General features: G+C 45.7%; 1 protein-coding gene across 1 annotated transcript in view; it reads right to left on the reverse strand.

Moving 5' to 3' along the window:
- Positions 1-108: 108 nt before the first annotated feature.
- Positions 109-23663, reverse strand: part of fam13a (family with sequence similarity 13 member A) — a 44181-nt gene continuing 20626 nt past the window's right edge. Inside the window, exons 11-28 of the mRNA XM_064337905.1 lie at positions 22297-22338; positions 19927-19968; positions 19554-19652; positions 18926-19181; positions 16168-16235; positions 15003-15042; positions 10473-10593; positions 8075-8143; positions 6339-6555; positions 5536-5677; positions 5078-5159; positions 4504-4721; positions 4241-4324; positions 4004-4099; positions 3162-3245; positions 2367-2530; positions 1901-2002; positions 109-1682 (exon numbers count right to left, since the gene is read on the reverse strand). Coding sequence (XP_064193975.1) covers positions 1559-1682; positions 1901-2002; positions 2367-2530; positions 3162-3245; positions 4004-4099; positions 4241-4324; positions 4504-4721; positions 5078-5159; positions 5536-5677; positions 6339-6555; positions 8075-8143; positions 10473-10593; positions 15003-15042; positions 16168-16235; positions 18926-19181; positions 19554-19652; positions 19927-19968; positions 22297-22338 — 2050 coding nt within the window. The 3' untranslated portion in view covers positions 109-1558. The remainder of the gene's footprint in view (positions 1683-1900; positions 2003-2366; positions 2531-3161; positions 3246-4003; positions 4100-4240; positions 4325-4503; positions 4722-5077; positions 5160-5535; positions 5678-6338; positions 6556-8074; positions 8144-10472; positions 10594-15002; positions 15043-16167; positions 16236-18925; positions 19182-19553; positions 19653-19926; positions 19969-22296; positions 22339-23663) is intronic.

Below are 23663 nucleotides of genomic sequence, written 5' to 3' on the forward strand. Positions count from 1 at the left end.
GAATTCCGCCCAATGCCAGTCCTAATTCCCGACACCGCTGTGTTTACTGCAGAAGTGCATACGGAAGTACCGGAGAGCCACACCAGAGAAACGCCAACACACATTCAATTAAAACAAAAATATCTGCATTTATATTTGTACGGGCATATATATATATACATATACAATAGTCATGTACTAGAATGTACACACATTTAGAATTCCGTCAGTGTTTGCATTCAGAAAATGAAGTCACACTGTAAATTATCCCCTTGGAACAAAAAGTACCTTCTCGCACTTGTGTAAATGTAGACCTGGATCCATATTTACAACCAACAAATAAGAGGACGCGGCGTTGCAAACGCTGAGAGCAGGAAGTTGTACGCCCTTGCTCAACACCTGCACACTGGGAGCGTGAGACAGCTCCGTACAAGGCGAAACACACGCGGGGAAACAGGATTGGGGCGTGCTGCATGTACTCTTGGCGCTGCACGCAGTTTACAACACGCGTGCACAAATTTCGGCAACACGTTTCCCTGCAAGCAGGGCGTAAGAATCACCTGAGATGAGGACAGACCATAAATAAAACAAGCCGTTCCATGCGTGGAATTACGCATGGCGCCATAATCGGCGTGAAGCAGGATATACTGTTATCGTCGTGACAAATAAGTTAGCAACATTCATATCAATTTTGGCTTGCAGTGCAGCAACAATATATTCTTTGGATCACAAGACAAAACGGGACAAAACCACTGTCTTAGCACTTCCTAAAACAAAATTTCTGTCACTTTGACAATATTTTTAAAAAAACGTATTTTGAACATGAAAATTTGTGCGAAAATATCACATAATCATGGCGTTTTAATAATTAGCTTCATCCCTGGAGATATGGCACTAATCACAAAATTTAAATTAGCGTCAGGTCAGTCTGTTATCCTTGGATATCCTGCAAGCAATATAGCATCGGAAAATAATGTATAAAAGTATCCTTTCATCATAGTATTCACTGGTTACAAAACTCTCACCATCACAGTGAAATTTGCAATAAATTATATAAAATTTGCCTATGAACCTCAACGCAAACGTTTTAAGACCTGTACGCACCGTCAGCAGTCAGAACAAAAAAAAAGCAGAAATTGATTCAGCGTGTTTTTCAATCAATACATCCGCAATCAAATGGAAAAACAAATAACAGAAATGTGAGTTCTTTAAAATTATTTCAAGAAAACGACTGCAAGTTGCTGGAGGGAGTATCTTGTTAGCTGCACACTAAAAATGTTCTGTGAGTTCTATTGATCAGAAGCTCATTTTCTTTTTTTCTTTTTTGCTTACTGTTGGAAAAGCAGATCATCAGAAACACTGGGACTCCAATGAATGCTAACGAGGGCTATAAGCCTCCATGCTTCTTCTGCCAAATGTCGTGACTCCATTCATAAAACAGAGTTCAGCTCCTAATGCTTCTCCCTGATGCTCCACAGAGTTTTGCAGAGATAGGGTTCCTCGGTTGGCATTAGCACGGCCTTCAGTAGCTGGCAGATTATTATTTCAGATGCGGTCTCGGCCGCTTTTTTTCCAGCCCCTAGATGAACTTGGACGAGTTTCTTTTGCTGATGAGAACCTCCAGCAGCCGCAGCTTGGCTTTGATGTGCTTGTACTCGTTGTACTCCTGGGCCAGCGGGGAACGGTCCTCCTTCTGCACGTTTCTGCGGGACCAGGAACTGCTTTAGACACGACACCCCAAAAGCACTGCATCCTCACTGGATCAAAAGCACTTTTAAACTCCTAAAATGTCCCCTAAACACCCCACATCTCACTTGATCAAAAGCACTGCATCCTCATTGGATCAAAAGCACTGTGTCTTCACAGTTGCTGTACACGCATCACATCTGTTGATGATCCTGTTTATGACATGTATCCTTACCTTCCATTTTCCCTGAAGAACTGATCTTCAAACTCTCTGAGGTTCTTGCGGATACTCTTCTTCTCCTCGCGAGCCTCTTGTAGCTGCTCTACCAGCTCCTGCCTGCAGGGGGAACTGCTTTAGACACGACATCCCAAAACACATCCCGCTTTTAAACCCCTAAAATACCCCCAAAACACCCCACGTCTCTCTTTTTAAACCCCTAAAATACTCCCAAAACAACCCACGTCTCTTTTAAACTCTTAAAATGTCCCTACAAATTACGACAACTACAACTGAGCTTCATTAACAGTAAAATAATATTAGCCGGCCCACTGTAATGCTTCACATGTAACATGTTGAGCGTAAATATGACAGAATGAATCAGGGTGTCTTAAGCGCACGTTAAGTGGTCAGCAGAACGCAGCGCGCTGTGATGTGTTCCCTGTTCTACCGCCTCTGACTGCGGGTCCCCCTGCAGACTCACATGGTGGCCGAGTGCAGGTTGGAGAGCCGGGTGTCCGCGCTGTTCTTGGGGGGCGCCAGCTCGTCGATGGCCAGGGAGAATCCCACCACACTCAGCTCCGGCCTGAAGGTCCCGCTGATGTGGGTCTGGGAGTCGCCATCGTCCTCGGAGCCCTCCTCTTCCTCCTGGAAGAGAGTGGGGGGGCGGGGGGGGGGGATGTGTCAGTCAGGAAGGACACCGCCGCCAAAGAGTTTTGGGGCTACTACTGCACATGCCCTAACCACTGCACCCCCAAACTCCCATTATGGCCACCCACTGTACCCCTAGAATCGACACTCCTGCAGCTGTAGCCCGACACTCCTGCAAATCTCTGCAAATTCTCCCACCAATGTACCCCCTAACCTCCCAAACACGGCCCCAGCATCATACCCCCAAGCTCAGTGCTCCTACCTTACATTTCCAAAATCCCCAAAACTACATCTACCCTCCAAATACCCCCCTACCACTCCACCCCGCACCGCAAACTCACACCAGGCTATGCACACAGGAGAAATAAAAGGCTGCATTCCAGCTGAATTCCAGGTGAACATTGCAAATGACTGATTCCAGGTGAGTTAGGCAAGTCACTGATCCCAGGTGAGTTAAGCAAATCACTGGTTCCCCCGTGAATTAGGCAAGTAATTGATTCCAGGTGAGTTAGGTAAGTAATCGATTCCAGGTAAGTTAGGCAAGTGGCTCGTTCCAGGTGAATCAGGCAGGTAACTAATTCATGGCGAATGAGGCAGGCCACTGTCAGGGTTAGATGCGACACGTCACCTTAATTTCATCGAAGAACTGTGCCGGTTCGCCCTCTAAAATGGGCGGCAGCGGAAGACCTCTGCGTTTGCTGGAGGGGGAGCCCTGTGACGAGGGCCAATAGGACGTTAACACTGTGGGCGCTAACATGAAGTAACCAATCAGAGCGCTGCCACGAGTACTGACGGGAAGTACTGAGCGCTAATGCTAATTAGCGCCAGGAGCGCTCTGGATTACGGACTTGTCTGTCGATGGGAAATCGCTAAAAATTACACGAGGGATTCAGTATTCCGTTTTAACAGGGAATTCTTTTTGTAATTCTGGGCAATTACCAAAGTGATTAAGGAAATATTAATATTAATACTAGTCAGCTTTATGAAATATATTTTTTCTTATGCCACTAGCGCCTTTCTGCACAGTTTATGAAGTGGGTTTAACATTTGTTCAGGATAATGCCTTGCTGGACTGAATATCTTGGATGTTCATGCAGTCACACTGGTCTTACATAACCGATAAATAGACTGGCATGGTAGCTAGCTCTCCAGCCCAAAATTTTCTTACCGTCTGCATTCTGCTTGAATATTCATGTAAATGCTGCCCGACAGGCTAGCATGTGGCTACAGCTGGCGTGGACACTTGTTCACTTGCAAAACTAACATTTCCATATTTTCATATGCTCCCACTTTGATGATGTGCATTGCCAGGAGTCAACCACTAGGGGCACTGTGGTGTTGACCCCTGAAAAGTGTGTGAAAATTGGCTGTGTATTGACTGTAAGACTTATGTGCATTGGCCATAGGATTATACGACCATGTATCAACTGGGTGAGGGAGACATTGGACCACGCAGAAAGCTGTACTTACAATGATAGGGATGGTAGACGCTCGGCAGAGAATCTGCTTGACCAGACGATAGCGATCATACAGAGGCTTCATTATATCCCTCTCGGTCTTTGTCACCTGGCAAAGGAATTATGTCAAATTAATTCACTTATTCTTCACAAGTTGAGTCAAGCCTGGCGGGGTTTGGATGTGGCAGGGTTTGGGCACGGTGATTTTTTTTGGCATGGTGGGGTTTGGGGCATGGCGGGGGGCACTCACCGGCCTCCCGTGGATGTTCTCGTAGTGCAGCAGAGCCTTCTGCAGGGCCACTTTCTCCGCCCCAATCTGCTCCCGTGTCATATCCTGTCAGAGATGCGCATCATATCCTGTCAGAAACTGCTGTCCCACAGCAGCACTGCACCGCTGTTAGTGTCTTTTATCTAACACCAGCGTACCACAGAGCGTGGTACTGTGGCTCAGAGCGGTAGTCGTGACGATGTGGGGGGGGAGCTGTTGAGGGGGCGGGGGGTTGTATATCTCACCTTAATGTCCTCGGGTCTCCCGTCCTCCTCCCTCCTCTCCTGCAGCGTCTTCTGAACGGACTCCAGAGTGCTCTCCACTGCCGGGACGGGCTCCTTCTCGGGCTCCACCTTCTCTTTGGTCTCTTTGTCCAGCTGCGAGCCGAAGCTTTTGGGCAGCGTGTTGCTGCGCGGGCGGGACAGGGGGGGCAGGTCCTCCTCCGACTTGTGGATTTTGTGCTCTGAGAGTGAAAAAGGCCGGTAAGTAAGATGACTCTGCCCCCGTGTGAACATTGAAACCCCGAGTGCATGTTCAGCTTGTGCTAAAAGACCTTGGTGTATTACAGTGTATTCTGAACGTCATTGGTATGTTAGGAGTTTGTTCAGAAGGTTGTGGGCATTTTACAGGGTTCTAATGAAAGAAATTGGTATATCAGAAGTTTTCTCTGAAAGTCACTGGTGTATTAAGAGTTTCTCCTGCAAGTCATTGGTATATTAGGAGTCTGTGGTATTGGTGTTTGTGCTCTGTCTTGCTGTGAGCGAAGGACATTAGTCTATATATATATACTATAAACGCTGTGGATCCGGGTGGCCTTACCTTTCAGCTCCTTGCGCAGCTTGGAGAGCTCGTTCATCCATCGCAGAACCTCCGGGTTCGCGGCTTTGTCACTGTGAGACGGCTGGGAAGAGAGAGAACCGTACATTTCACTCACAGGCTTCATGGCGACACGATGCTTTCAGCAAAGCCTGCATTTAACTGCAGGTCCCGTGAATGGATGTATCCCAATCAACATGATTCACCTCAATAATTCGCTATCCTTATGCCCAAACCTGCAAGTGCAATTGTCAAAAAGCCATTACATTTAATACTATATGAGACCCCTATAATTCTGAGTGAATTTGTACGGCTTGTTTCACAAAAAAACTTCAGAAGCCCTCCTCTAAACTCTCCAACTCTTCTCCTCTAACATCGGACACTCCCCTTCCTCCCCTCTCCCTCTGGTAACTTCCCTCCCTTCCCCTCTCCTCTCTGCTCCTCTCCCCGCTCACACTCACCCTGTACTTCCTGTCCTCCTCAAACTTCTCCTCGAATCGGCTGATCTTCTTCTTCAGGCTGTGGAGCTTCTTGGAGAGCTGGGCGGCGGAGAGCACCACCCGCTCCTCCTCACAGGAGCCCAGAGACGAGCTCCTCCGCCGACTGCAGCGCACGCAGACAGCACAACGTCACAACGTGACACACACACACACACACACACACACGCACACACGCACACACACACACACACACACACACACACACACACACACACCACACACACACACACACACGCACACACACTCCCACACACGCACCCGCGCCACGCTCACACACACACACACGCGCACACACACACACACGCGCACACGCACACGCACACGCACACGCACACACACACACACACACACGCACACACACGCACACACACACACACACACACACGCACACACGCACCACCACGCACACGCACACACACACACACACGCACAGATGCACGCACACACACACACACAAACACAGATGCACGCACACACACACACACAGATGCACGCACACACACACACACACACACACGCACACACACACACAGATGCACGCACACACACACACAAACACACACACGCACACACACACACACTCATACATTATACAAATACGTGTACACACACACATACACACACACACACACACAACAGGCACAATGTCACATGTTATACAGATACATGCATACTTACACACAACAGACACTATCTCACAATGTCATACATTATATAGATACATGTGCACACACACACAATCACACACACACACGCACACACACCTCATGAAGGAGTGAGCGTTGGGTGGGGAGGGAGGGACCTCAGTGTCATCCAGGTACTGCGGACAGTGTCCGTAACCATAGGAACGAGGGGAGAGCATGGGGTCGCTGTCCTCCTCCAGCAGCTGCTGAATCAGCCGCCCCCCTACGTGGGGGGAGAGGCGGGCCTCCTCCCGGTCCATGTTCTCCCGCTGCCAGGAACAGTCAGCTGTGACCGGCTCTGGAACACAAAATCCACACATGGGACCCAAAATCACACAACCGTCAAACTCCAAATCCACACATGGGACCCAAAGACACACAGCCATCAAACACCAAATCCACACATAGGATCCAAAAACCACAGAGCCGTCAAACACCTGATCTAAACATCAATGCTGATGTTGAGCATAAAGGAATGTTGGCCACCCAACATTCCATATGGCGCATTGAGTAGCCAACATTCCTTGTTGAGCATAAAGCTCAACATCATCACTGAAAATTTAAAGCAGGCACCATGTGATTCACAGAGAAACAGGCTCCACAGCTGTGCACGCGCACCTGCGCATATACCACACACTGCACAGGAACGGTCAGCATTCAGACCTGCTGCCTGGCTGCATGAATGCACAGCTGCATGGCTGCATGCTGATGCAGCACCTCTGCTCTGCAAACGGCAAGCTCATCTCTCCAACATGCACTTGTGCATTTTCTCACAGCGCCAATGCATTCCCTTAGCATGGAACATTCATGCATTTCCATTTAATAACGCACTTTTGGCTAGGCGTGGCAGTTTGGCATGGATAGCATGGAAGATATCGTGTTGCATCAGGAAACCGGTCTGTTTGGAAGCCCTGGATGGACACTGTAGTTGAGGCCTTGAGCCTAGGAATTACTGCAGTACATACAGCATGGGGAAAGTATGCGGTAAATCACTAACTGCCACAGGGTAAGATGCTAAGAATGCGATATGTTTTCATGTACGGTACTGTAATAGAGTGCAATGTAATAAAATGTGAGGTAATGGAAATTATAATCGGCAGTGGATGTAGCTGCCTTTCCCGTTTTCCCAGCCCGAAGGTCACATAACCCATTAAAACAGCCCAATATAAATTTCTAAATACGACACGTTTGAGCCACGGCTCGCAGGCATTCTCTGGCAACGCCACGCAAGCCCCCCCCACCCACCCCCCCCCGGTGTACCGCAGTGCCGCTGGAAATTTCCTGCTAAAAATAAAGATGGATGAATGGCTCTTGCGCGCACACGCGGTTTCTTATTGGCTACGTTGGAGGCCAGATTAAAGCACTCACCAGCATTACACAGTCCGCATGCTGTACGTGTGCATGCGCACACATGCAGACGCATTCCACGGACTTTTCACAGGGACCCTGAACTACATGAACACCGCGGTGCACGCTCGAATGGAAATTGTCCACAATTTACCTGATTCTGGGAAATTCTAACGCTGTGGAAATTTGAATGTTTCCCCGGAATGTAGATCAGTGCTGTGAAATGCGAACGGTCGCATGGAATCTGCAGGAATTCTGTTACATTCGAAAGCCGAGCGTACGATGAAGTCATCGGGTCGCAAGTGAATGTTACATTGGGGGATTTCGTTACATAATTCTGCTTTTTTTTTGGAACGGCGGACGGTAGGAAAAGCTGTTCTGTGAGAAGCGGGGCACGCATGCAAACGCGATGCACAGCTGCCCGATGGCACCGTCTCACTGGCGCCCGATGCCAATGGGAACAGACTTACCCGCATAGTAACTCTGCTGACAAATGGTTTTGAAATCAAGGACAGGTACGGTAAAGACGGGAGGATCGTCTGTCGGAGAGAGACAGGAAAGGACAGGAAAGGCAGAGTGTGACACGACGGCAGTCATTACCACATTTTGCGTCGGGGTTCAGCTCAGATGGTACGTAACGAAACGCAAGCAGGTCTTTAAAACTCGCTCAAGGGGGCCCCAACTTTTAAGAATTCCCATCAGCAACTTTCACACTTGACCAACAGCAGGTAAATAGAACCACTGAAACACACGCACAGCACACACACCCCACACACGGGTACACACACACACAGGTACACATGCAGGCATTTCTCTGCACGCTCTGTATGCCAAAGCTGATTTTGGCACTGAGTGTTTATACATTGGCTGTAAACCACCATTTCCAAGACTTGCTTTCTAAAAAAAAATATGTCATATCAGGTTCTCAGATCTTCACTAAAAAACTGGTTTCACCTGGTAGCTGTGAGCAGTTGGTCTGTGTTGCTCGAACATAACTCATTACCTCTGCTTCTGAGCCACATATTAACTCTGCTGAGCTCGGTTCCAGCTCACCCCCAGAGCTAAATATAGGGCCTGTTACTACGCTTCCTATGTTTTTCTTTAAAGAGAAATAAAAATAAACCATTATGGAAAAAAAGTGCTACGGTTCCTTCATTCTCCTGGACACAATATTGCATCAATGCATGCATGTAATATATAATTTATAACAATACATACTTTATGTGATGGCTCAATGGTGTTCTCATACATTTTTAGGAAAAAACATTTGCATTAGAAAGCATGACGCAACAGGTGTCCAAGTGCAGCACTTTCACTGAGTGAAGTAATGGTCTTTTTTTCTGTGCCATTACTGCTCTCTCCTGGCCCCGCCTCCTCCTGGCCCCGCCCCATGCTGCCTTCTGTGTTAAACACCACCTGCTGTCTGCCACCGCCCCCCCCCCCCGTCCCCCGCGCCCCCCCTCCCTAAAAAACAAGCTGAGGGATCACACATGCTCTGGGACACCAGCATGGCTCACACACCCTCACGCCAGGGTAAAGACTTTAGGCTCACCCTTCTGATACATGAATTATTATTAATAATAATCATTTTTTTTTTAAAAATAATAATCATTTGTAATGCACTTTTCATTCAAAGTTAATCTTAAAATGCTACAGAGGTGCTTAGAACCAAACTACAATGATGCATTAAACAGAGCAGCTAAAGTGAAGTTAAAGTAAAAACAAAGAGAAAAAAAAGAGTATGTCAAAACGAAAGTTTGCACTAGGATGCATAAAAACAAAGACAAAAAAACAACACAAATTTAAGAAAAGGCCCTGTTAAAAAGGAAGGTTTTCAGGCCTGCTACATTTCCTACAACTCAGTGTTCTTGGTAAGTATAAACTACGCAAACTCACCGTCCAAATGAAACCAAATGAAACCTCCACACTTCCCCGTAAAAACACACAATACATAACACTGCTGCCAGACAAACTACAGTACTCTACACTGCCCCCTTACGCATGCCAGAACTCAACACTACTCCCCTCCTTAAAAAACAGCAGTGCTCAGTCAACACATGTGCTCTCGACAATAGCTTCAGAGCTTACACAACCAAGCACAAAGATCCATTATAACAAATAGAATTAGTAATATGCACGATAATTTGGAAACATGATCATAAATTATTTGCATTAATGCAGAAATACAATGAAACTCATTTTTTGCACAGGCTGTTTTTGGAAGTTTTTAAATTGCATAGCAGTTTATAAAACCGAAAGCCATTTTAAGGTTATAAATATAAATAACTAGTATTTCCCTGGCTTTCATTCCAGATTTAATCATAAACAAAGCCGTTCATTGACCAAAACACCATTATCACTTGTGGACTAAAGCCAACTGCATGTCAACACACAAAGTGCTGCAGAGATCTGCTTATTTCATTTGGGAACGCAAAAAAAAATGCAGCCTCTGTTGCTTCTGACAAGTACTACACTATTCATTTATTTAACTGGCTCCTAAACTCCATAGAGAGAGTCTGAGGGCTTAACTGTATCTAACCATCCTGGAGCAAAACAGCATATTTCCCTTGTTCGTCCCCTAATAACAGGGATGACTGGCCGTCTCCAGACAGACAGAGCTGCACACGTCTCCCTGTAGTCCCCACAAAACAGCATCTCACATAAAGCATCCGACCGAGGTTAGATTAAGGCTGGATGCGTTTGCAACGACACACAGCTCCCAAGTAAGAGAAATCTGCATGTGGCATTCAGGAAAACCACGCGGAGAGATGAGGGATAGTAGAAAAGACAGATAGGGAGGGAAGAACAGCAGAAGGGAGGAGAGAGAGAGAGGGGGAGGGAGAGCGAGAGAGAGGGGGAGATTCTTACCTCCCCAGCCACTGTGCTGGGTCAGAGCTGGCAGCCCCTCACACCCCTCCAGATCTCCCATCCTGGACCCCCTGCCAGGCTCCCGGTTCCCCGAAATCTCCTGGATCTTCATGGGCAAACTCTGCCAGCAACCAACAAAAAACAAAAAGACAAAAAAAAAAACAAAACCAATCAGAACACCCTGTGGGAATGCAGTCCCTGAGACCAGCTGCGCTACCGTGGCGACGCACTCAGGCAACAGCTCGGCTGCAGAGGCGCACTCCTTAAGTTCCCTGAGCACACGTGGCCCCAGCAGGCCCCGCCCCCCCGCCAGCCGATTGGTCGAGCGCGCCTGCCAAAACATCCGCCCATCTGTCGTTCCCACAGCACCCGCCCCGCCTCCCCCCCCCCTCCCTCTTCTTCCCTCGCCCCCGGCACACATGCCTTCTGCCTCGTATGAGTTGTTTGTCTCGTCTCAGTAACTGGAGAAAGGGGGGGCGGGCCTGGGGCACACGTCTGAGGGAGCTGTTAAGACTGTCCCGAAACACCAAGGCGGCCTAAACCAGCCCAGGGGCTGCAGTGACACAATCCAACCCTCGCTGATCACATTTCACTTGCTGGGAGGTGAGGGGGGGGGGCTTTAAGATAGTGGCGGCCATTTTAATAGAATTCCCACAGGTGTATTAGTCACTGCTTGCTTTTACCCCCTTCGTGCAACAGCGTAACAGAGCCACACTCGCAAGCCTCCGAGACTCAGTTCCTTTTAACGGGGGGGCGAGGGGGGGCTGCGGGGGGTCAGCTCTATTTAAAACTCTCTGTGTCAGGGCCCACAGCGTCAGCCAAGGAGGCCAAAGGAGACCAGTGATTAAACTGCCGCTGAAAACTCAAGCGGTTTGCCTCCCACAAACAGGGGGCTCCGGCTCCTGAGCAGCGCGACGCAGAAACGCTTCCCCCCCCCCCGCTGCACTCCACGCTTTCTTCACGAAAGGCAAACATTAGAACGCGCGCGGTTCTGAAGCGCCACTGTAAAACACGCCAACTTCTGCTGCGCCGCGGCCAGCGCGATGAGAGAACCTACGCCCAACATCTGCGCAGCGGCACGCACACACTGCACAGGGCCTGCACACTTAGCAGAGACCAGGGCCAACGCAACAGCTTAATCTTAAAGGAGCGAGATGCTTCCTGTAGGTTACTGACAATTATTTTTAAAATTCTTTAAAAAAAAATTTTTTTTAAGAATTTTTCTATTTTTCTCACAGAATCATACGGCTTTGCATGATTTACTTTTCAAAATGAATCAGAATCTAAACAAGTTAAGGCACTTTTGGACGCGTATTTGACTAGTTTGTCTGGTTTCTACACAGTGAGCTGCATACATTATGCACACATTTCCCGAGCTCTTTCACGTCATTTCTGTCTTCTTCTTTTTTTAAATTTGATTTTATCATTTCACATATAAATTGCCACATGCTCTCGCCCACAAACACTTCCGCCCGGATCAGAGGGCGATCACGCGGGCCGTTTGGGGGCAGAAGTGTAGCATAATGGGTAAGGAGCCGGTCTTGTAACCTAAAGGTCACAGGTTCGATTCCCGGGCAGGGCACTGCCGTTGAACCCTTGAGCAAGGTACTCAACCTGTATTGCTTCAGTATAAATCCAGCTGTATAAATGGATGCAGTGTAAAACGTTGTGTAAGTCGCTCTGGATAAGAGCGTCTGCTAAATGCCTGTAATGTAATGTAATGTTTGAAGAGGGGTGATTGACAGCCTCAGGCAAACAGAAGGAACTATTCGGAGTCAGTCCGGCAAACAATGAGAGGGTGCTAACGTCCGACCTGTCCACCAATCACGCGACAGTGACCCTCACGTCAGAGTACTGGGGATAATCAGTCCCCATTAAGACTCAACCTTGACACATCTGAACGGCTGAAAGGGCCCTGTCCTCTCACCTATTGATCTCATGGATTAAATCAAGATTGAATTCTAAACTGAAATGATTGCATTAATAAAGAAATGTAATGAAATCAATCTAATGGTTAACTGAAATCCATATTATCCATACATTTACAGCATCGCTGATTTTTGGGGGCTCTCAAACTCAGACCAGGGAGTGCACTGGTGCTGCTTTTTGTAACGGTGATCAGTGAGCTTGTGATCAGTTGCAGAAGACAGTTTTTAAAAAAATGTTTGTTTTTTAACCAAAGCCAGAGCCCACCAAGAGCAGGCCTAGGGTGTCAGTGGCAAAGAAAAGCTCTCTGGCTAGTAGAACCCTTGCTCAGAACCCTTGAGCAGAACCTGACTCGGGGGGGGAGCCCATCTGGCACCGGTTAATTGGAAAAAAGGCTGATGACATAACACATGTATAATAAACAGAAAAGTAACAGTTCATAAATGTCAACGGCAATATGTAATTGAATTAATAACCTACTGCCTACTACCCCCCCCAACACATATGACTACTCCCTCCTGTTCCATTCTACTACTCTGATCTGCAGCTTCCTGTCACCCAGAGTCAGAGTCGTTTTCCAGTTACATCACAGTCACGTCATAGTTTTGTGTTTTTTTTTTCCTGCTGTAAAACATACTCTGAAAAAAAAACACTTCATGACGACTTAATTTCACTAAATCGGACACTGAGGGATCGCGGATAACGAGCGGGGTGGTTGACGGGCTATTTTTATGGATTTTTCTTGCGTGATTTCAGGAGGGAAACTCCCGTTAAATGTGATGACGCACTAAAACCATGGCGCAGAGCGGGAGCTTAGTCAGGACTGCGCTAATTGAGCACAGACCAAATCTCCTGCCAGGATTAAAAAGACAAGAGCTGGAGAAAGGGGGCGATTTACAAACCCCCCCCCCCCCCCCAAAAGCCAAATAACACCCCCACCTACAAGAATATAGTATGATGATTCAATTCAATTCAGTTTTATTTGTACTGTATAGCGCTTTTTACAGAGAACCGTCACAAAGACGCTTCACAGGGTAGCAAGGCAAGAGGCAGAGCAACAACAGCAAGCAGAGCAAACACCAGGCCTGAACCCCCAAATAGCAAGCAATAGCATGAGGTAAAAAAAAAAAACTCCCAGTGGGGAGAAAACCCTCAAACGGTGGCGAGAAAAAAAAACCCCCGGACCCCCCTTGAGGGTTGCAGTTCTTAGGGTCTATGCATTTCCGCCCCCCCCCTCAAAACAGCCGATTGCATGTGGGGGAGTCCATGGAGACTGTACACTTTTGGGTGGCGCACATACAGTAACACACTAAGATTCCGCTGACGTTCAACGTCAATGAATGACTGCCGGTGGCTACCGTTGCTAGAGAATAAATGACGCAAAACTGTTTTCAGGAAATGATCACAAAAGCGACTTTCACCTTGTAGGAAACTTTAATTTAACTACGTGAGATCACTGGGAAAGACTGACCTCTCTAAGCCGTGGGGCTACACACCAGGACACAAACATTATTCCATAGCTTGCTGGAACATGTTGTTCTTAACTGTGGATAGAGGATAATGGTTTACATAGCTTTGACTCACCATATAAGACATATTTATTGTGTTGGTTGTGTGTGCACCAGTGTGTGTGTGTGTGTGTGTGTGTGTGTGTGTGTGTGTGTGTATGTGCGCACACGTGCGTGTGTGTCAAGTTATTTGCATTAAATTAAAAATGACAAACAAGCACAGCATTTTTAAAAGAAATATATGGCGGAAATGTTTCAATTGGCATTTGCAGCACAAACAAATAAAAGAGATCGAAACTAATTTCAGAGATCAAAGAGCACAATCGGACCAATGCGTAACTCTCGAATGCCCTCTCGAATGTTTTATTACCTTGAATTATTATTTTATTTCATACACTGCTGCATTATTTTTATGTAGTCGTTTTTATATTACAAGTGTACATGTTCATTTTTGTGATGTTTTGTTATAGGACATTGCCTGTTTGAATAGCTCTGCTTGAACAAAGTTTATTTTGGCATTAATAAGTGTATTATTAACAAGCAGTGATGAAGGTCTAAGAGCAGAACAATTTGACCTGTGAACAAATATGTGAAATATCTTTCCAAAATGTCTTTCCTGAAGGCTTCTTTCTCAGAAGTTGAAACAATTCAAACTGAATTAGGATTGAGTCATTTTTTTCTTAATTATTATGATTAATAAGGGTTGTATAATTAATATGGAGCGCTACATAAACTTTTCCCACAGTTTTCTCTAAAAACGTGCAAAATTTTCTAAATTTACCTGGCCTGAATTTGATCGACATTTTTTTAACTTTGACTTACGAATGAAAGTCTTTTTGGGTTTTTTTTTTTTTTTGCTTTACAATTAGTTTCGCAAGTTCAGCGATAAAATAATTCACCAAACCGTGTCTGCAAAAAAACAAAAAAACAAAAAAAAAACCTCTTGCACTTGGCACCTGCACTTGCTGGTAGGTCAAATAAAGGTCAAATGATAACTTAAATCTCAGCTTTATTACACAAAACAAAACAAAACAAAAAATATGAAATATAAAAAGTTAAATGCTTAAAAACAAGGACAAAAAAAAGTAGCACTGACCTGTGGGAACAGTCCCGAGTCTCTTTCTGGGCGATCGCTTCTGAAACAGGAAAGGGAAACGTCCATGTTATATCGTACAGTAGAGCAAAGCAGAACCCGCACCGGTCCGGCGCTCGCAGGTCACGCGTGTCTACACCGGCCCCCGTCCGTCTCAGCCCGCCGGAGAGAACGTGCACGCAAGTCGCTTTCCAACCTTAACCCGATAAGACCCGCAAAAACAAACAGCGCTCGTGTGACGGAGCTCGCGCAGAAAAGCACCTCGTCTCCGATTTTCCCATCCTTATCAGCACGCCATATCAGCGGCAGATTATTTGACAAACACAGCTTTCGCCGATATAACCTTGGGACCCGGGGGGGGAACTGGTTTATATCGGTTCATCTACCAAAACCTTAACAATGCCACTGAGAGGAAATAGACATGACGGAAAACTAACAAGCGAGAGTGAGAAAAAAAAAAAACCAAAACCAAAAAACAAACATGGCTGACGTGCTATCATGTTCAATTTATACATTATTTTATTAAGAGGATGAGGTGTTTTCATTACTTTGCGTCACAGGCATTTTCATTAATTTGCTTATATCAACATTAAACAATAGTCTGTTACTTGATATTGACAGTTGAAGCCAAAGTGCTCTGGACTGGAAATAAATCAGGTCTTGCCAAGGGGTCAAAGTGACACGGAGGTAAGCTCAACAGGTACAGGCCTCAAACCAGGAAGCACACAAACACACATGCACAATAACCACTCATACGCACACACACAGACACACACACACACAACCATACGTACATACACACATTCACAGACATTCACAACACACATGCACACAAACATACAGAAACACACTTACAAAACACAAAAATGTATACACACACATAAACGGACACAAACACAGATACACAGACACAGACATATACACAAACACATGTACAACAAACACATATACACAGATGCGCATGCACAAGCATGCACACATGCACACGCACACACAAATGCCAACACATGCACATGTACACGCATAACTAGAACACCACACATCACCACTGCACCCACATTCCACCCCACATCACACCCTGCTTTCATACGTCTTTGAGTCTCTGTGTGACACAGACTGCTAGTTAAAGTTATTACATTTCATTTGTATTATACCTGTGTCTACATACCTCTCAAATGACGATTCCATACTGTCGCCGTCTCTCGTCTTTTGTGAACTTGATTCACAAAAACGCTCCTGAAAAAAAAAAACAAGATTCTTCTCATTCAGAAAAGGCCACGGAGCATAGACATAAACTGGAGAGTGGAGTTTAACGTTTCAGCCAAATCAACTACCGGATAATATTAGAGAGTAACATGTCAGCCAATCGCCTACCTGTCCACGTTTAAAGAGTGCAACAGGTCATTTAATCAACTACCTGCTCATATTAGATCGTCACGTGTCAGCCAATCGCCTACCTGCCCACGTTAACATGTGTTTAAAATGTTACGTCTGGATTTACATAAGCGCAACGTGGAGAACGATTCTACATCTTTAATATGAAACCAGTCGTCTATTTTAAACCCATCGATGGACAAGCAGCCGTGCTGACTTCACAGTAACAAGGCTTACACGGTTACATCACATTGCGATTTAAGGCATGCCGATAGTCTCATGTCCTTCAGAAGGACCCCTAAATAATATTTTTAATCCACAGGCTAAATTCCACCGCCACTAAAAAAAAAAATAGCAAACGAATGAGCTGGAACTTCCTTTTGAAGAGAAGGCCGAGCTAGCTGGCTAAGCAAGATATATTTATAGTTTAAGGTTTAAAGTAATTAAATAACTAACTAGCTTACCATTGCAAATAGCTGGAAGGGGGAGCTGAGGATGTGGCCCTTCAACTGCAATGCTAGCGAGGAACATATCACAAAACCCTGTGCAGCTGTGTGTGAACGCGTAGCCACCTCAAGCTACGGCTATAGGTGAACAACTGGAAAGTTGACCCATGATTATCTCCATTCCGCTTGATGGGGCAGAGGGACCAAAGGGGATGATATTGTTTGTGCTATTAGCTGTGTACTCATCTGGGCGACGCCCAACACCAATAAAAGTGTATCTTGTTTTGGGTCTCATAAAACTCTGTAAAAAAAATAAATACGGTGTTAAATTGCAGTTGCCAAATATCTAAAGGTCACAATATAAACGGTCTTTCAAACGCCTTGCTGCCCTTTAGTCATGACTAAAATATTACGGGATTATCTTTGAAGTGTGAGACCTTCTCTATCCAGCGATACACGCTGCCAGGGCTTCCAGCAACGTCTCCGGACACCCAGAACCCCCCAGCAGTGTGGCACAGCTGTTTTCCCTTGTCATTACTTGACAACCGCCCCGGACATTTTCAGCATGCTGGGAGTTCGTCTGCAGCTGCTCCGAAAGCCAAGGAAAGGAAATGAAATAATACCTCAGAACGACCAATCAGAGAGCACATTATCTTGTTTGGCCAATCAGAGAGCATATTCGTTTGGCCAATCAGAGAGCAGATTATCTCAGGTTGCCAATCAGGGAGCATATTATCTCTTGTGGCCAATCAGAGAGCATATTATCTCATGTGGCCAATCAAAAGGCTTATTATCTCAATACAACCAATCAAAGAGCAGAGTATCTTACATGGCCGAAATGCAGAATTCCATGACTTGGACCTGAAACAAATTGCATTTACCAAAACAAAAACCCTAGGATGGGCTGATGATCTAGTAATATATCAGGTAGCAAACAACCATTTCACTAAGGATAAATGTTCTATGTGAAAGTAAATTCTATTCTGACAGTTAGCTAGCAAGATTGCTAAAGTTAGTAAGCTAGTTAGATATTTATTTGGTTGCACTCATCACCATTTATTGCCAATTTGCACCATTCTGTCTGGAAACGTGGCCTAAAATATGGGCAAAGTTTCAAATGCTTTTATCGTCCCTTTGCCAGACTGTAAAGGACTGAAAAGTTCCACATTTTCCATCTTTGCAAAATGCAGGTCAGCTAAAAGGCAGTCAGGGTCATGTTGACTCACTGTTCCTCTAACGGAACAACAATCATGTGTCACGTTTTGGGTCAACTGGTTTGTTGTCAGCTTGTGTATTAACAGGGATTCAGCAAAACCACAAGTAAGTATCCCAAACAACATGACGATCCGCAGAGAATCAGAAGATCATCTCAAGATCATCTCAAAACACCCATGGGAAGCATTCAAAAACATATGCCTAAATTTTTCTTTTGTTTCCCACATAAACGTGTACTTTATGTTGTTTCTCTGGAGCACAATTAACTCTTCTCTCATGAATGAAGATTATTAACATGTCTGTATAAATGAAAAATATTAACACATCTATATACGTGGAGATTATTAACATGTCTGTATGGATGGAGATTATCAACAAGTCTGTATGACCAAATATTATCTACAGGTCTGTATGAAAGCCTGAGAAAGCTGCAGATTCTGGTGGTGTGTTAGTCTTTCTTCATACTGGAGTTTGGAGCAAAGCCCTACATAGATTACATTACACTCAGGTATTTAGCAGACACTCTTATCTAGAGTAACTTACACGGCCTACATTTTTACATGCAATCCTCTCACATTCAGGTTATTCCAGTTAAGCATCTTTCCTAAGACTACAATGGCTGTGCTCCACCTGGGAAGCAAACTGGCAACCTCTGAATCACAACCACTGCTCCTTAACCTTGAAACTATCACACTCCTTCCAATGGAGCAGTGCTGCTGCCTCTTCACCAGTGTGGTGTTCCATGTCTCAAGACCTGGAAATCACTTCTGAGTTTTAATACAGTAAAGGTATTTACTTGGTTCAGCACTGTGAGTAGTATACGGAAAACAAGAAGGAGGGGGAGAGAGAGAGAGAGACAGTGAGAGAGAGAGAGCACTAGTATTTACTCACAGTGAGGAAGTCCTGGTTGTCACAGCGGTGTGACCTCACGGTGAGGGGGTCCTGGTTGTCACGGCAATGTGACCTCACAGTGAAGGGTTCCTGGCTGTCATGGCGATGTGACCTCACAGTGGAGGGGTTGCCATGACGAAGTGCCCTCGGAGTGCGGGGATCGTGGCTGTGATTGGACCCTCCGTGTCTCCTCTCCCCATCCGGTGAGACCCCATTCCCAGTCGATGAGGGGATGTTCTCCTTGTCTATGCTGCACCTAAGACCACGTGATCGTTCCACGCAGGAGAATACGGAATCAGTCCACCATCACACTCGTATGCAGAGGAACAGCTGTGCTTAAATGGGAAGGTCACATGGCCTCTCTGGTCCAATAGGTGTTTAGCTTTTCCTCTTAATTCTGTGTAAACCTACAAATAACGTTTCCTATTTGCTGTGCCTATAGAATTAAAACAGGCTCCGCCTACAGAATACAAATAGGTGTGGCAGTGAGGGGGCATATGTGCCGTTCCCCCGACCCCAGGACCGAGACGAGGGAGGACAGGTGGGCGTACATGCATCTGCACTTCGACTCTCACCAGGTCCCTGCCGGGGGCATCTGCTGCGTCGTCACGCACGCCTCAGGACCTGCCTGCCAGCTGGCCAACCAGAGCTTGGAGCTAACCCTGACCCGGCCTGCGTATCGAAGAGGTGCTGCTCCACGGCCAATCGGATCGTCCTCTCCAGGAAGCTGCCGACGAGAGGAAACACAAAGACAGGAGTCGTTACACTTTACGAGGCGTTACGTGTTTTCCGAAGAAACACTACACAACATGCACATATTGGATATAATGATATGCTGAATAAATTAATGTAAGCATAGAACTGAATTTAAAAAAGCAACAACACAGCTATTATCAGCTGGCAGCCAATGAGTAATGGCTATTCTGTCATTAATGACAGTGTCTTCTCGTTGATATGGTCAAAAGAGACTGGATTTCAGCCACAGAGTACGGGCAACTTACTGTGCTGAGTCAGCCTTCCGATGGGTGGCAGAGCAGGGGGAGCTGGGAGAGAGAATCAGAAACAGAGCAGCAGTTACACACACTGCAGAAACAGAGCAGCAGTTAGATACTCCAGAAACAGCAGAACTTAGATACTCCTGAAACAGAGAAGCACTTAGATACTCCTGAAACAGAGCAGCAGTTAGATACTCCTGAAACAGAGCAGTACTTAGATACTCCTGAAACAGAGCAGCAGTTAGATACTCCTGAAACAGAGCAGCAGTTAGATACTCCAGAAACAGAGCAGCAGTTACACACACTGCAGAAACAGAGCAGCAGTTACACACACTGCATAAATCAAGCCCTGTTAAACATTTAAAACACCTTAAGCACATATCCAAACATATGTCCTACAATGGAGTGGATCATAGAAATTTATTTATTCTCTCAGTAGGAGACAGGCTCAGTAACCTCCAGCACTAAAGTGTCAGCTCAGCAGAATCAGGGCCACACACCAGGACCTTAGCCAAGTAAACATCACCCCCGTCCAATCAAAAGCAATCTCAACATAAACATCTACCAGAGTGAAGCTATTTTAATCTCTGCCAATTGCTTACTGCGGTTATCAAAATGTGTGTTTACAACTGAGAGCTAAACGAAAGGATAACAGCCTAGATGAAACAAAATGAAAGATAACAAAGTACACCTTCAAGAGAACAAGCGGATAGATAGACAAGCAAATAAGATAAACAAGCAGGAAGATAACGACCAGTCAGTGCACTTTATAATCATCATCATCATCATCATCATCATAATTCTTATCAACATTATCATGCATAACAGTGATAACCGTATAAAAAATATATTCAGTGTCCAAAGCATTCTCAGAATTTACGTGCACTTGAAAAATGCTCATTAACCAAGAGGTATTAAGATAAACATATCTGGCACAATGAGAGACTGGCAGACAGCATTTACATTCTTCTTCCATTGCGTACGTGTCATGAGGCATCCCAGGAGACGGGTGGCAGCAGAGTGCAGTTCATCCTAGGGCGTGCACCAGCGAAGAAGCCTGTGCCACACCTGTGCCTCGTTCTGGGACTCGTTACCCTCATTAGTTAGAGTATTTAAACCCTGCCTGTTTTTGTGTTTCTTTGCTTGATCTTGATATTCTGTGGATACTTCATGTCATGCAGTTTCTCGAGTGCTCTGTTTTCAGTATTTGCTATTTTCAGTTTTTAAGAGCCTTGTCTCTGTTTTCTTTGTTCCTTGTGAGTGCATTTTCATTTTCTCAAGTAAAGCTGCAGTTTGAACTCTTTTGCCTTGTCGTCTCCAAGTGGGTTCAGCAATCTCAGTGACCCATTACAGTATGCTTATTTTTAGTTTAAAAAAAATGCATTTCATATTTCTTATCATGAATCATCAGCATGAACTCAGGAATGTCTTCCGAATACTTTTTTAGAGCGAAGCAGTCTTGTTATTTTTGCACGTACATCCTGCTATCACAAAATGCTCATTCCAAATCACGCCAAGTACATAACTGATAAGTTGCGGCATCACGTTATCATCAAAAATGTTCCCAAGGAGACTCTAAATTACCCACAGGTATGAGCGTGTGAGTGAATGGTGTGTGTGTCCCAACAACTGGCACAAAACGAATACCTGACCAATCAGTGGACGTGTTATTGGTTTTGTGTGCGCTAAAAGGTTTTGCACATGCTAAAGGTCTTAGTAAATCAGGCCAGTAGTGTTCATTTATACAGCTGGGTGTTTACTGAAGCAGTGCAGGTTAAGTACTTTGCTCAAGGGTACAACGGCAGTGTTAGTTAGTTAGTCTTTATTATCCCCAAGGGGCATTTGTTCTGCAAAACAGTGGCAACCACATATAACAATAAATATGCCCACGACAACAGAAACCCTAAAAACAAAAAGGAAAATAGGAATCCCTCTTCCCCTTTTTAAATAAATAACAGCATTGAAAAACATCTTCTGTTATATATAACTTGTATAACTTAAGAAAAGTAAAGACAGTCTAGGTAAAAGAGTGTTTAGTCCTGTTTGTTTACAATACTGCAAGCCTATATCTGTGCTCTGAGGGAATTCATTCAAATTGATTGGACAGGGGATGCAGGGGACCCCTCAGAATGGACTGGGCCTTCCTTATGGCTCGTACCTGGTACAGCTGGGAGAGGTCAAAGGTCAGATACATCCATGGACAGATGATCCTGCCAGCTAATTTCATAATGCTGGACAGTCTGTTCTTGCACTTTACGTTACCGAAGCCAGCAGATCATATTAAAAGTGTCACACCTGGGAACCGGACCAGCAACTTTGGGGATTAAAGACGACTATCTACTAACTGCACTAAAGCTAAGTATTAGCAGGACGTACCTCATGTAGAATGGAGATATTGGCCTCTCACTCTCCGGTAAGCTGTAAGCACAAAAGCAAAGCATGAGGTCTTTAGTTACAAAAACATGTTTCTGCAATATCTAACTTAATTTCATGTTTAAGTTCAGCTCATAAACAAAATCAATATGTATGGAACAAAAATAACAAAGCAAACACATTGATTGTATATGTATTTGATGGCTAATTTTCAATGCTGCTGTTCGGTGTTGTACCCAGTGCAGAAATCAGGCGGCTGTGCTTTCTACCATGGTACACCTTGGAGCTGGGCCAGTGACATGTGATCAATTATGCAAGAGTGAGGAACTTGATTGCTAAACTTCACACATCCTGACACCAACCGAATGAGTATTTCTCAATAGACCCACCTTCCCTCTCTCTCCCGAATATGCAATATTTACATGACATACGCACGGTGAAAATCATCAAAACGTGGGCACTGGGGTTCCATTCCTGGGTGTCCTTGGAGGGCTGTGCATGAGGATATGGTCGTGTGGTCAGGGGCTGCGTGCGTCTCTGTGTGTATGTGTGGGCGTGTGTGCATGTGTGTGAGCGTCAGCGAGGAGTTTGGTTTGTAATTTAAGATTTGTGGTTGCATCAGGGTGTGCTGGGGACTGTGTGTTGGGGACGGGCTGTACGTGAGTGTGTGTGTGTGCGTGCGTGTGCACGTGTTTGTGTGTGTGTGTGCGTGCGTGTGTGTGCGTGCGTGCATGTGTGTGTGTGTGTGTGTGTGTGCGTGCGTGCGTGTGTGTGCGTGCGTGGGTGTGTGTACATGTGTGTGTGTGTGGAGCTAATTTCAGCAGCACTACGATAGGCCTATTTCCCCTGTTTCAGGTCCTCTTTAAGGCTGGTCAGATGGGCGTCCTTCTCATCCTGTAACTGCAGTGAGAAGCTCTGCTCAGAGTTCCAGAGGGGCCAGGCTCCCCTGCATAGGGATGGCTTTGCTAGGCCCTGGGGATTTGGAGAGTTCACGGGGTCAGGGGTCGGGAGGTTCAGGGGTTCTAAAGTGTGAATATGTCCTCAAACGAGTCCTGGCTGACCCCCCTGCCCCGAATTAACACGGCACCATTCCGGTTAAAATCCTGGTGCTGCCATCTGACTCCTCTCCATTACAGACCCATCTTTTTTTGACATTATGCTACTGGTCACTCCGAGCTGCGTGCCAGTGCTGGAGGGCAGTCAGTGTGGAAGATCAGGCTGTCTCTCATCTTCCTGTCCTTTTCGTGAGAGTAACCCCTGGTACAGGGACTCTGGGACTGGTTGGGACGGACGGTTTGTACGGCATCCTGACCAGTGAGTCAGTCACTCCTGCGAGGAACTGCAACCCAATGCTGCCTGCTGGCTGTTCG

Source organism: Anguilla rostrata, chromosome 5, assembly GCF_018555375.3.
Source record: "Anguilla rostrata isolate EN2019 chromosome 5, ASM1855537v3, whole genome shotgun sequence".
NCBI classification, from domain to species: domain Eukaryota; kingdom Metazoa; phylum Chordata; class Actinopteri; order Anguilliformes; family Anguillidae; genus Anguilla; species Anguilla rostrata.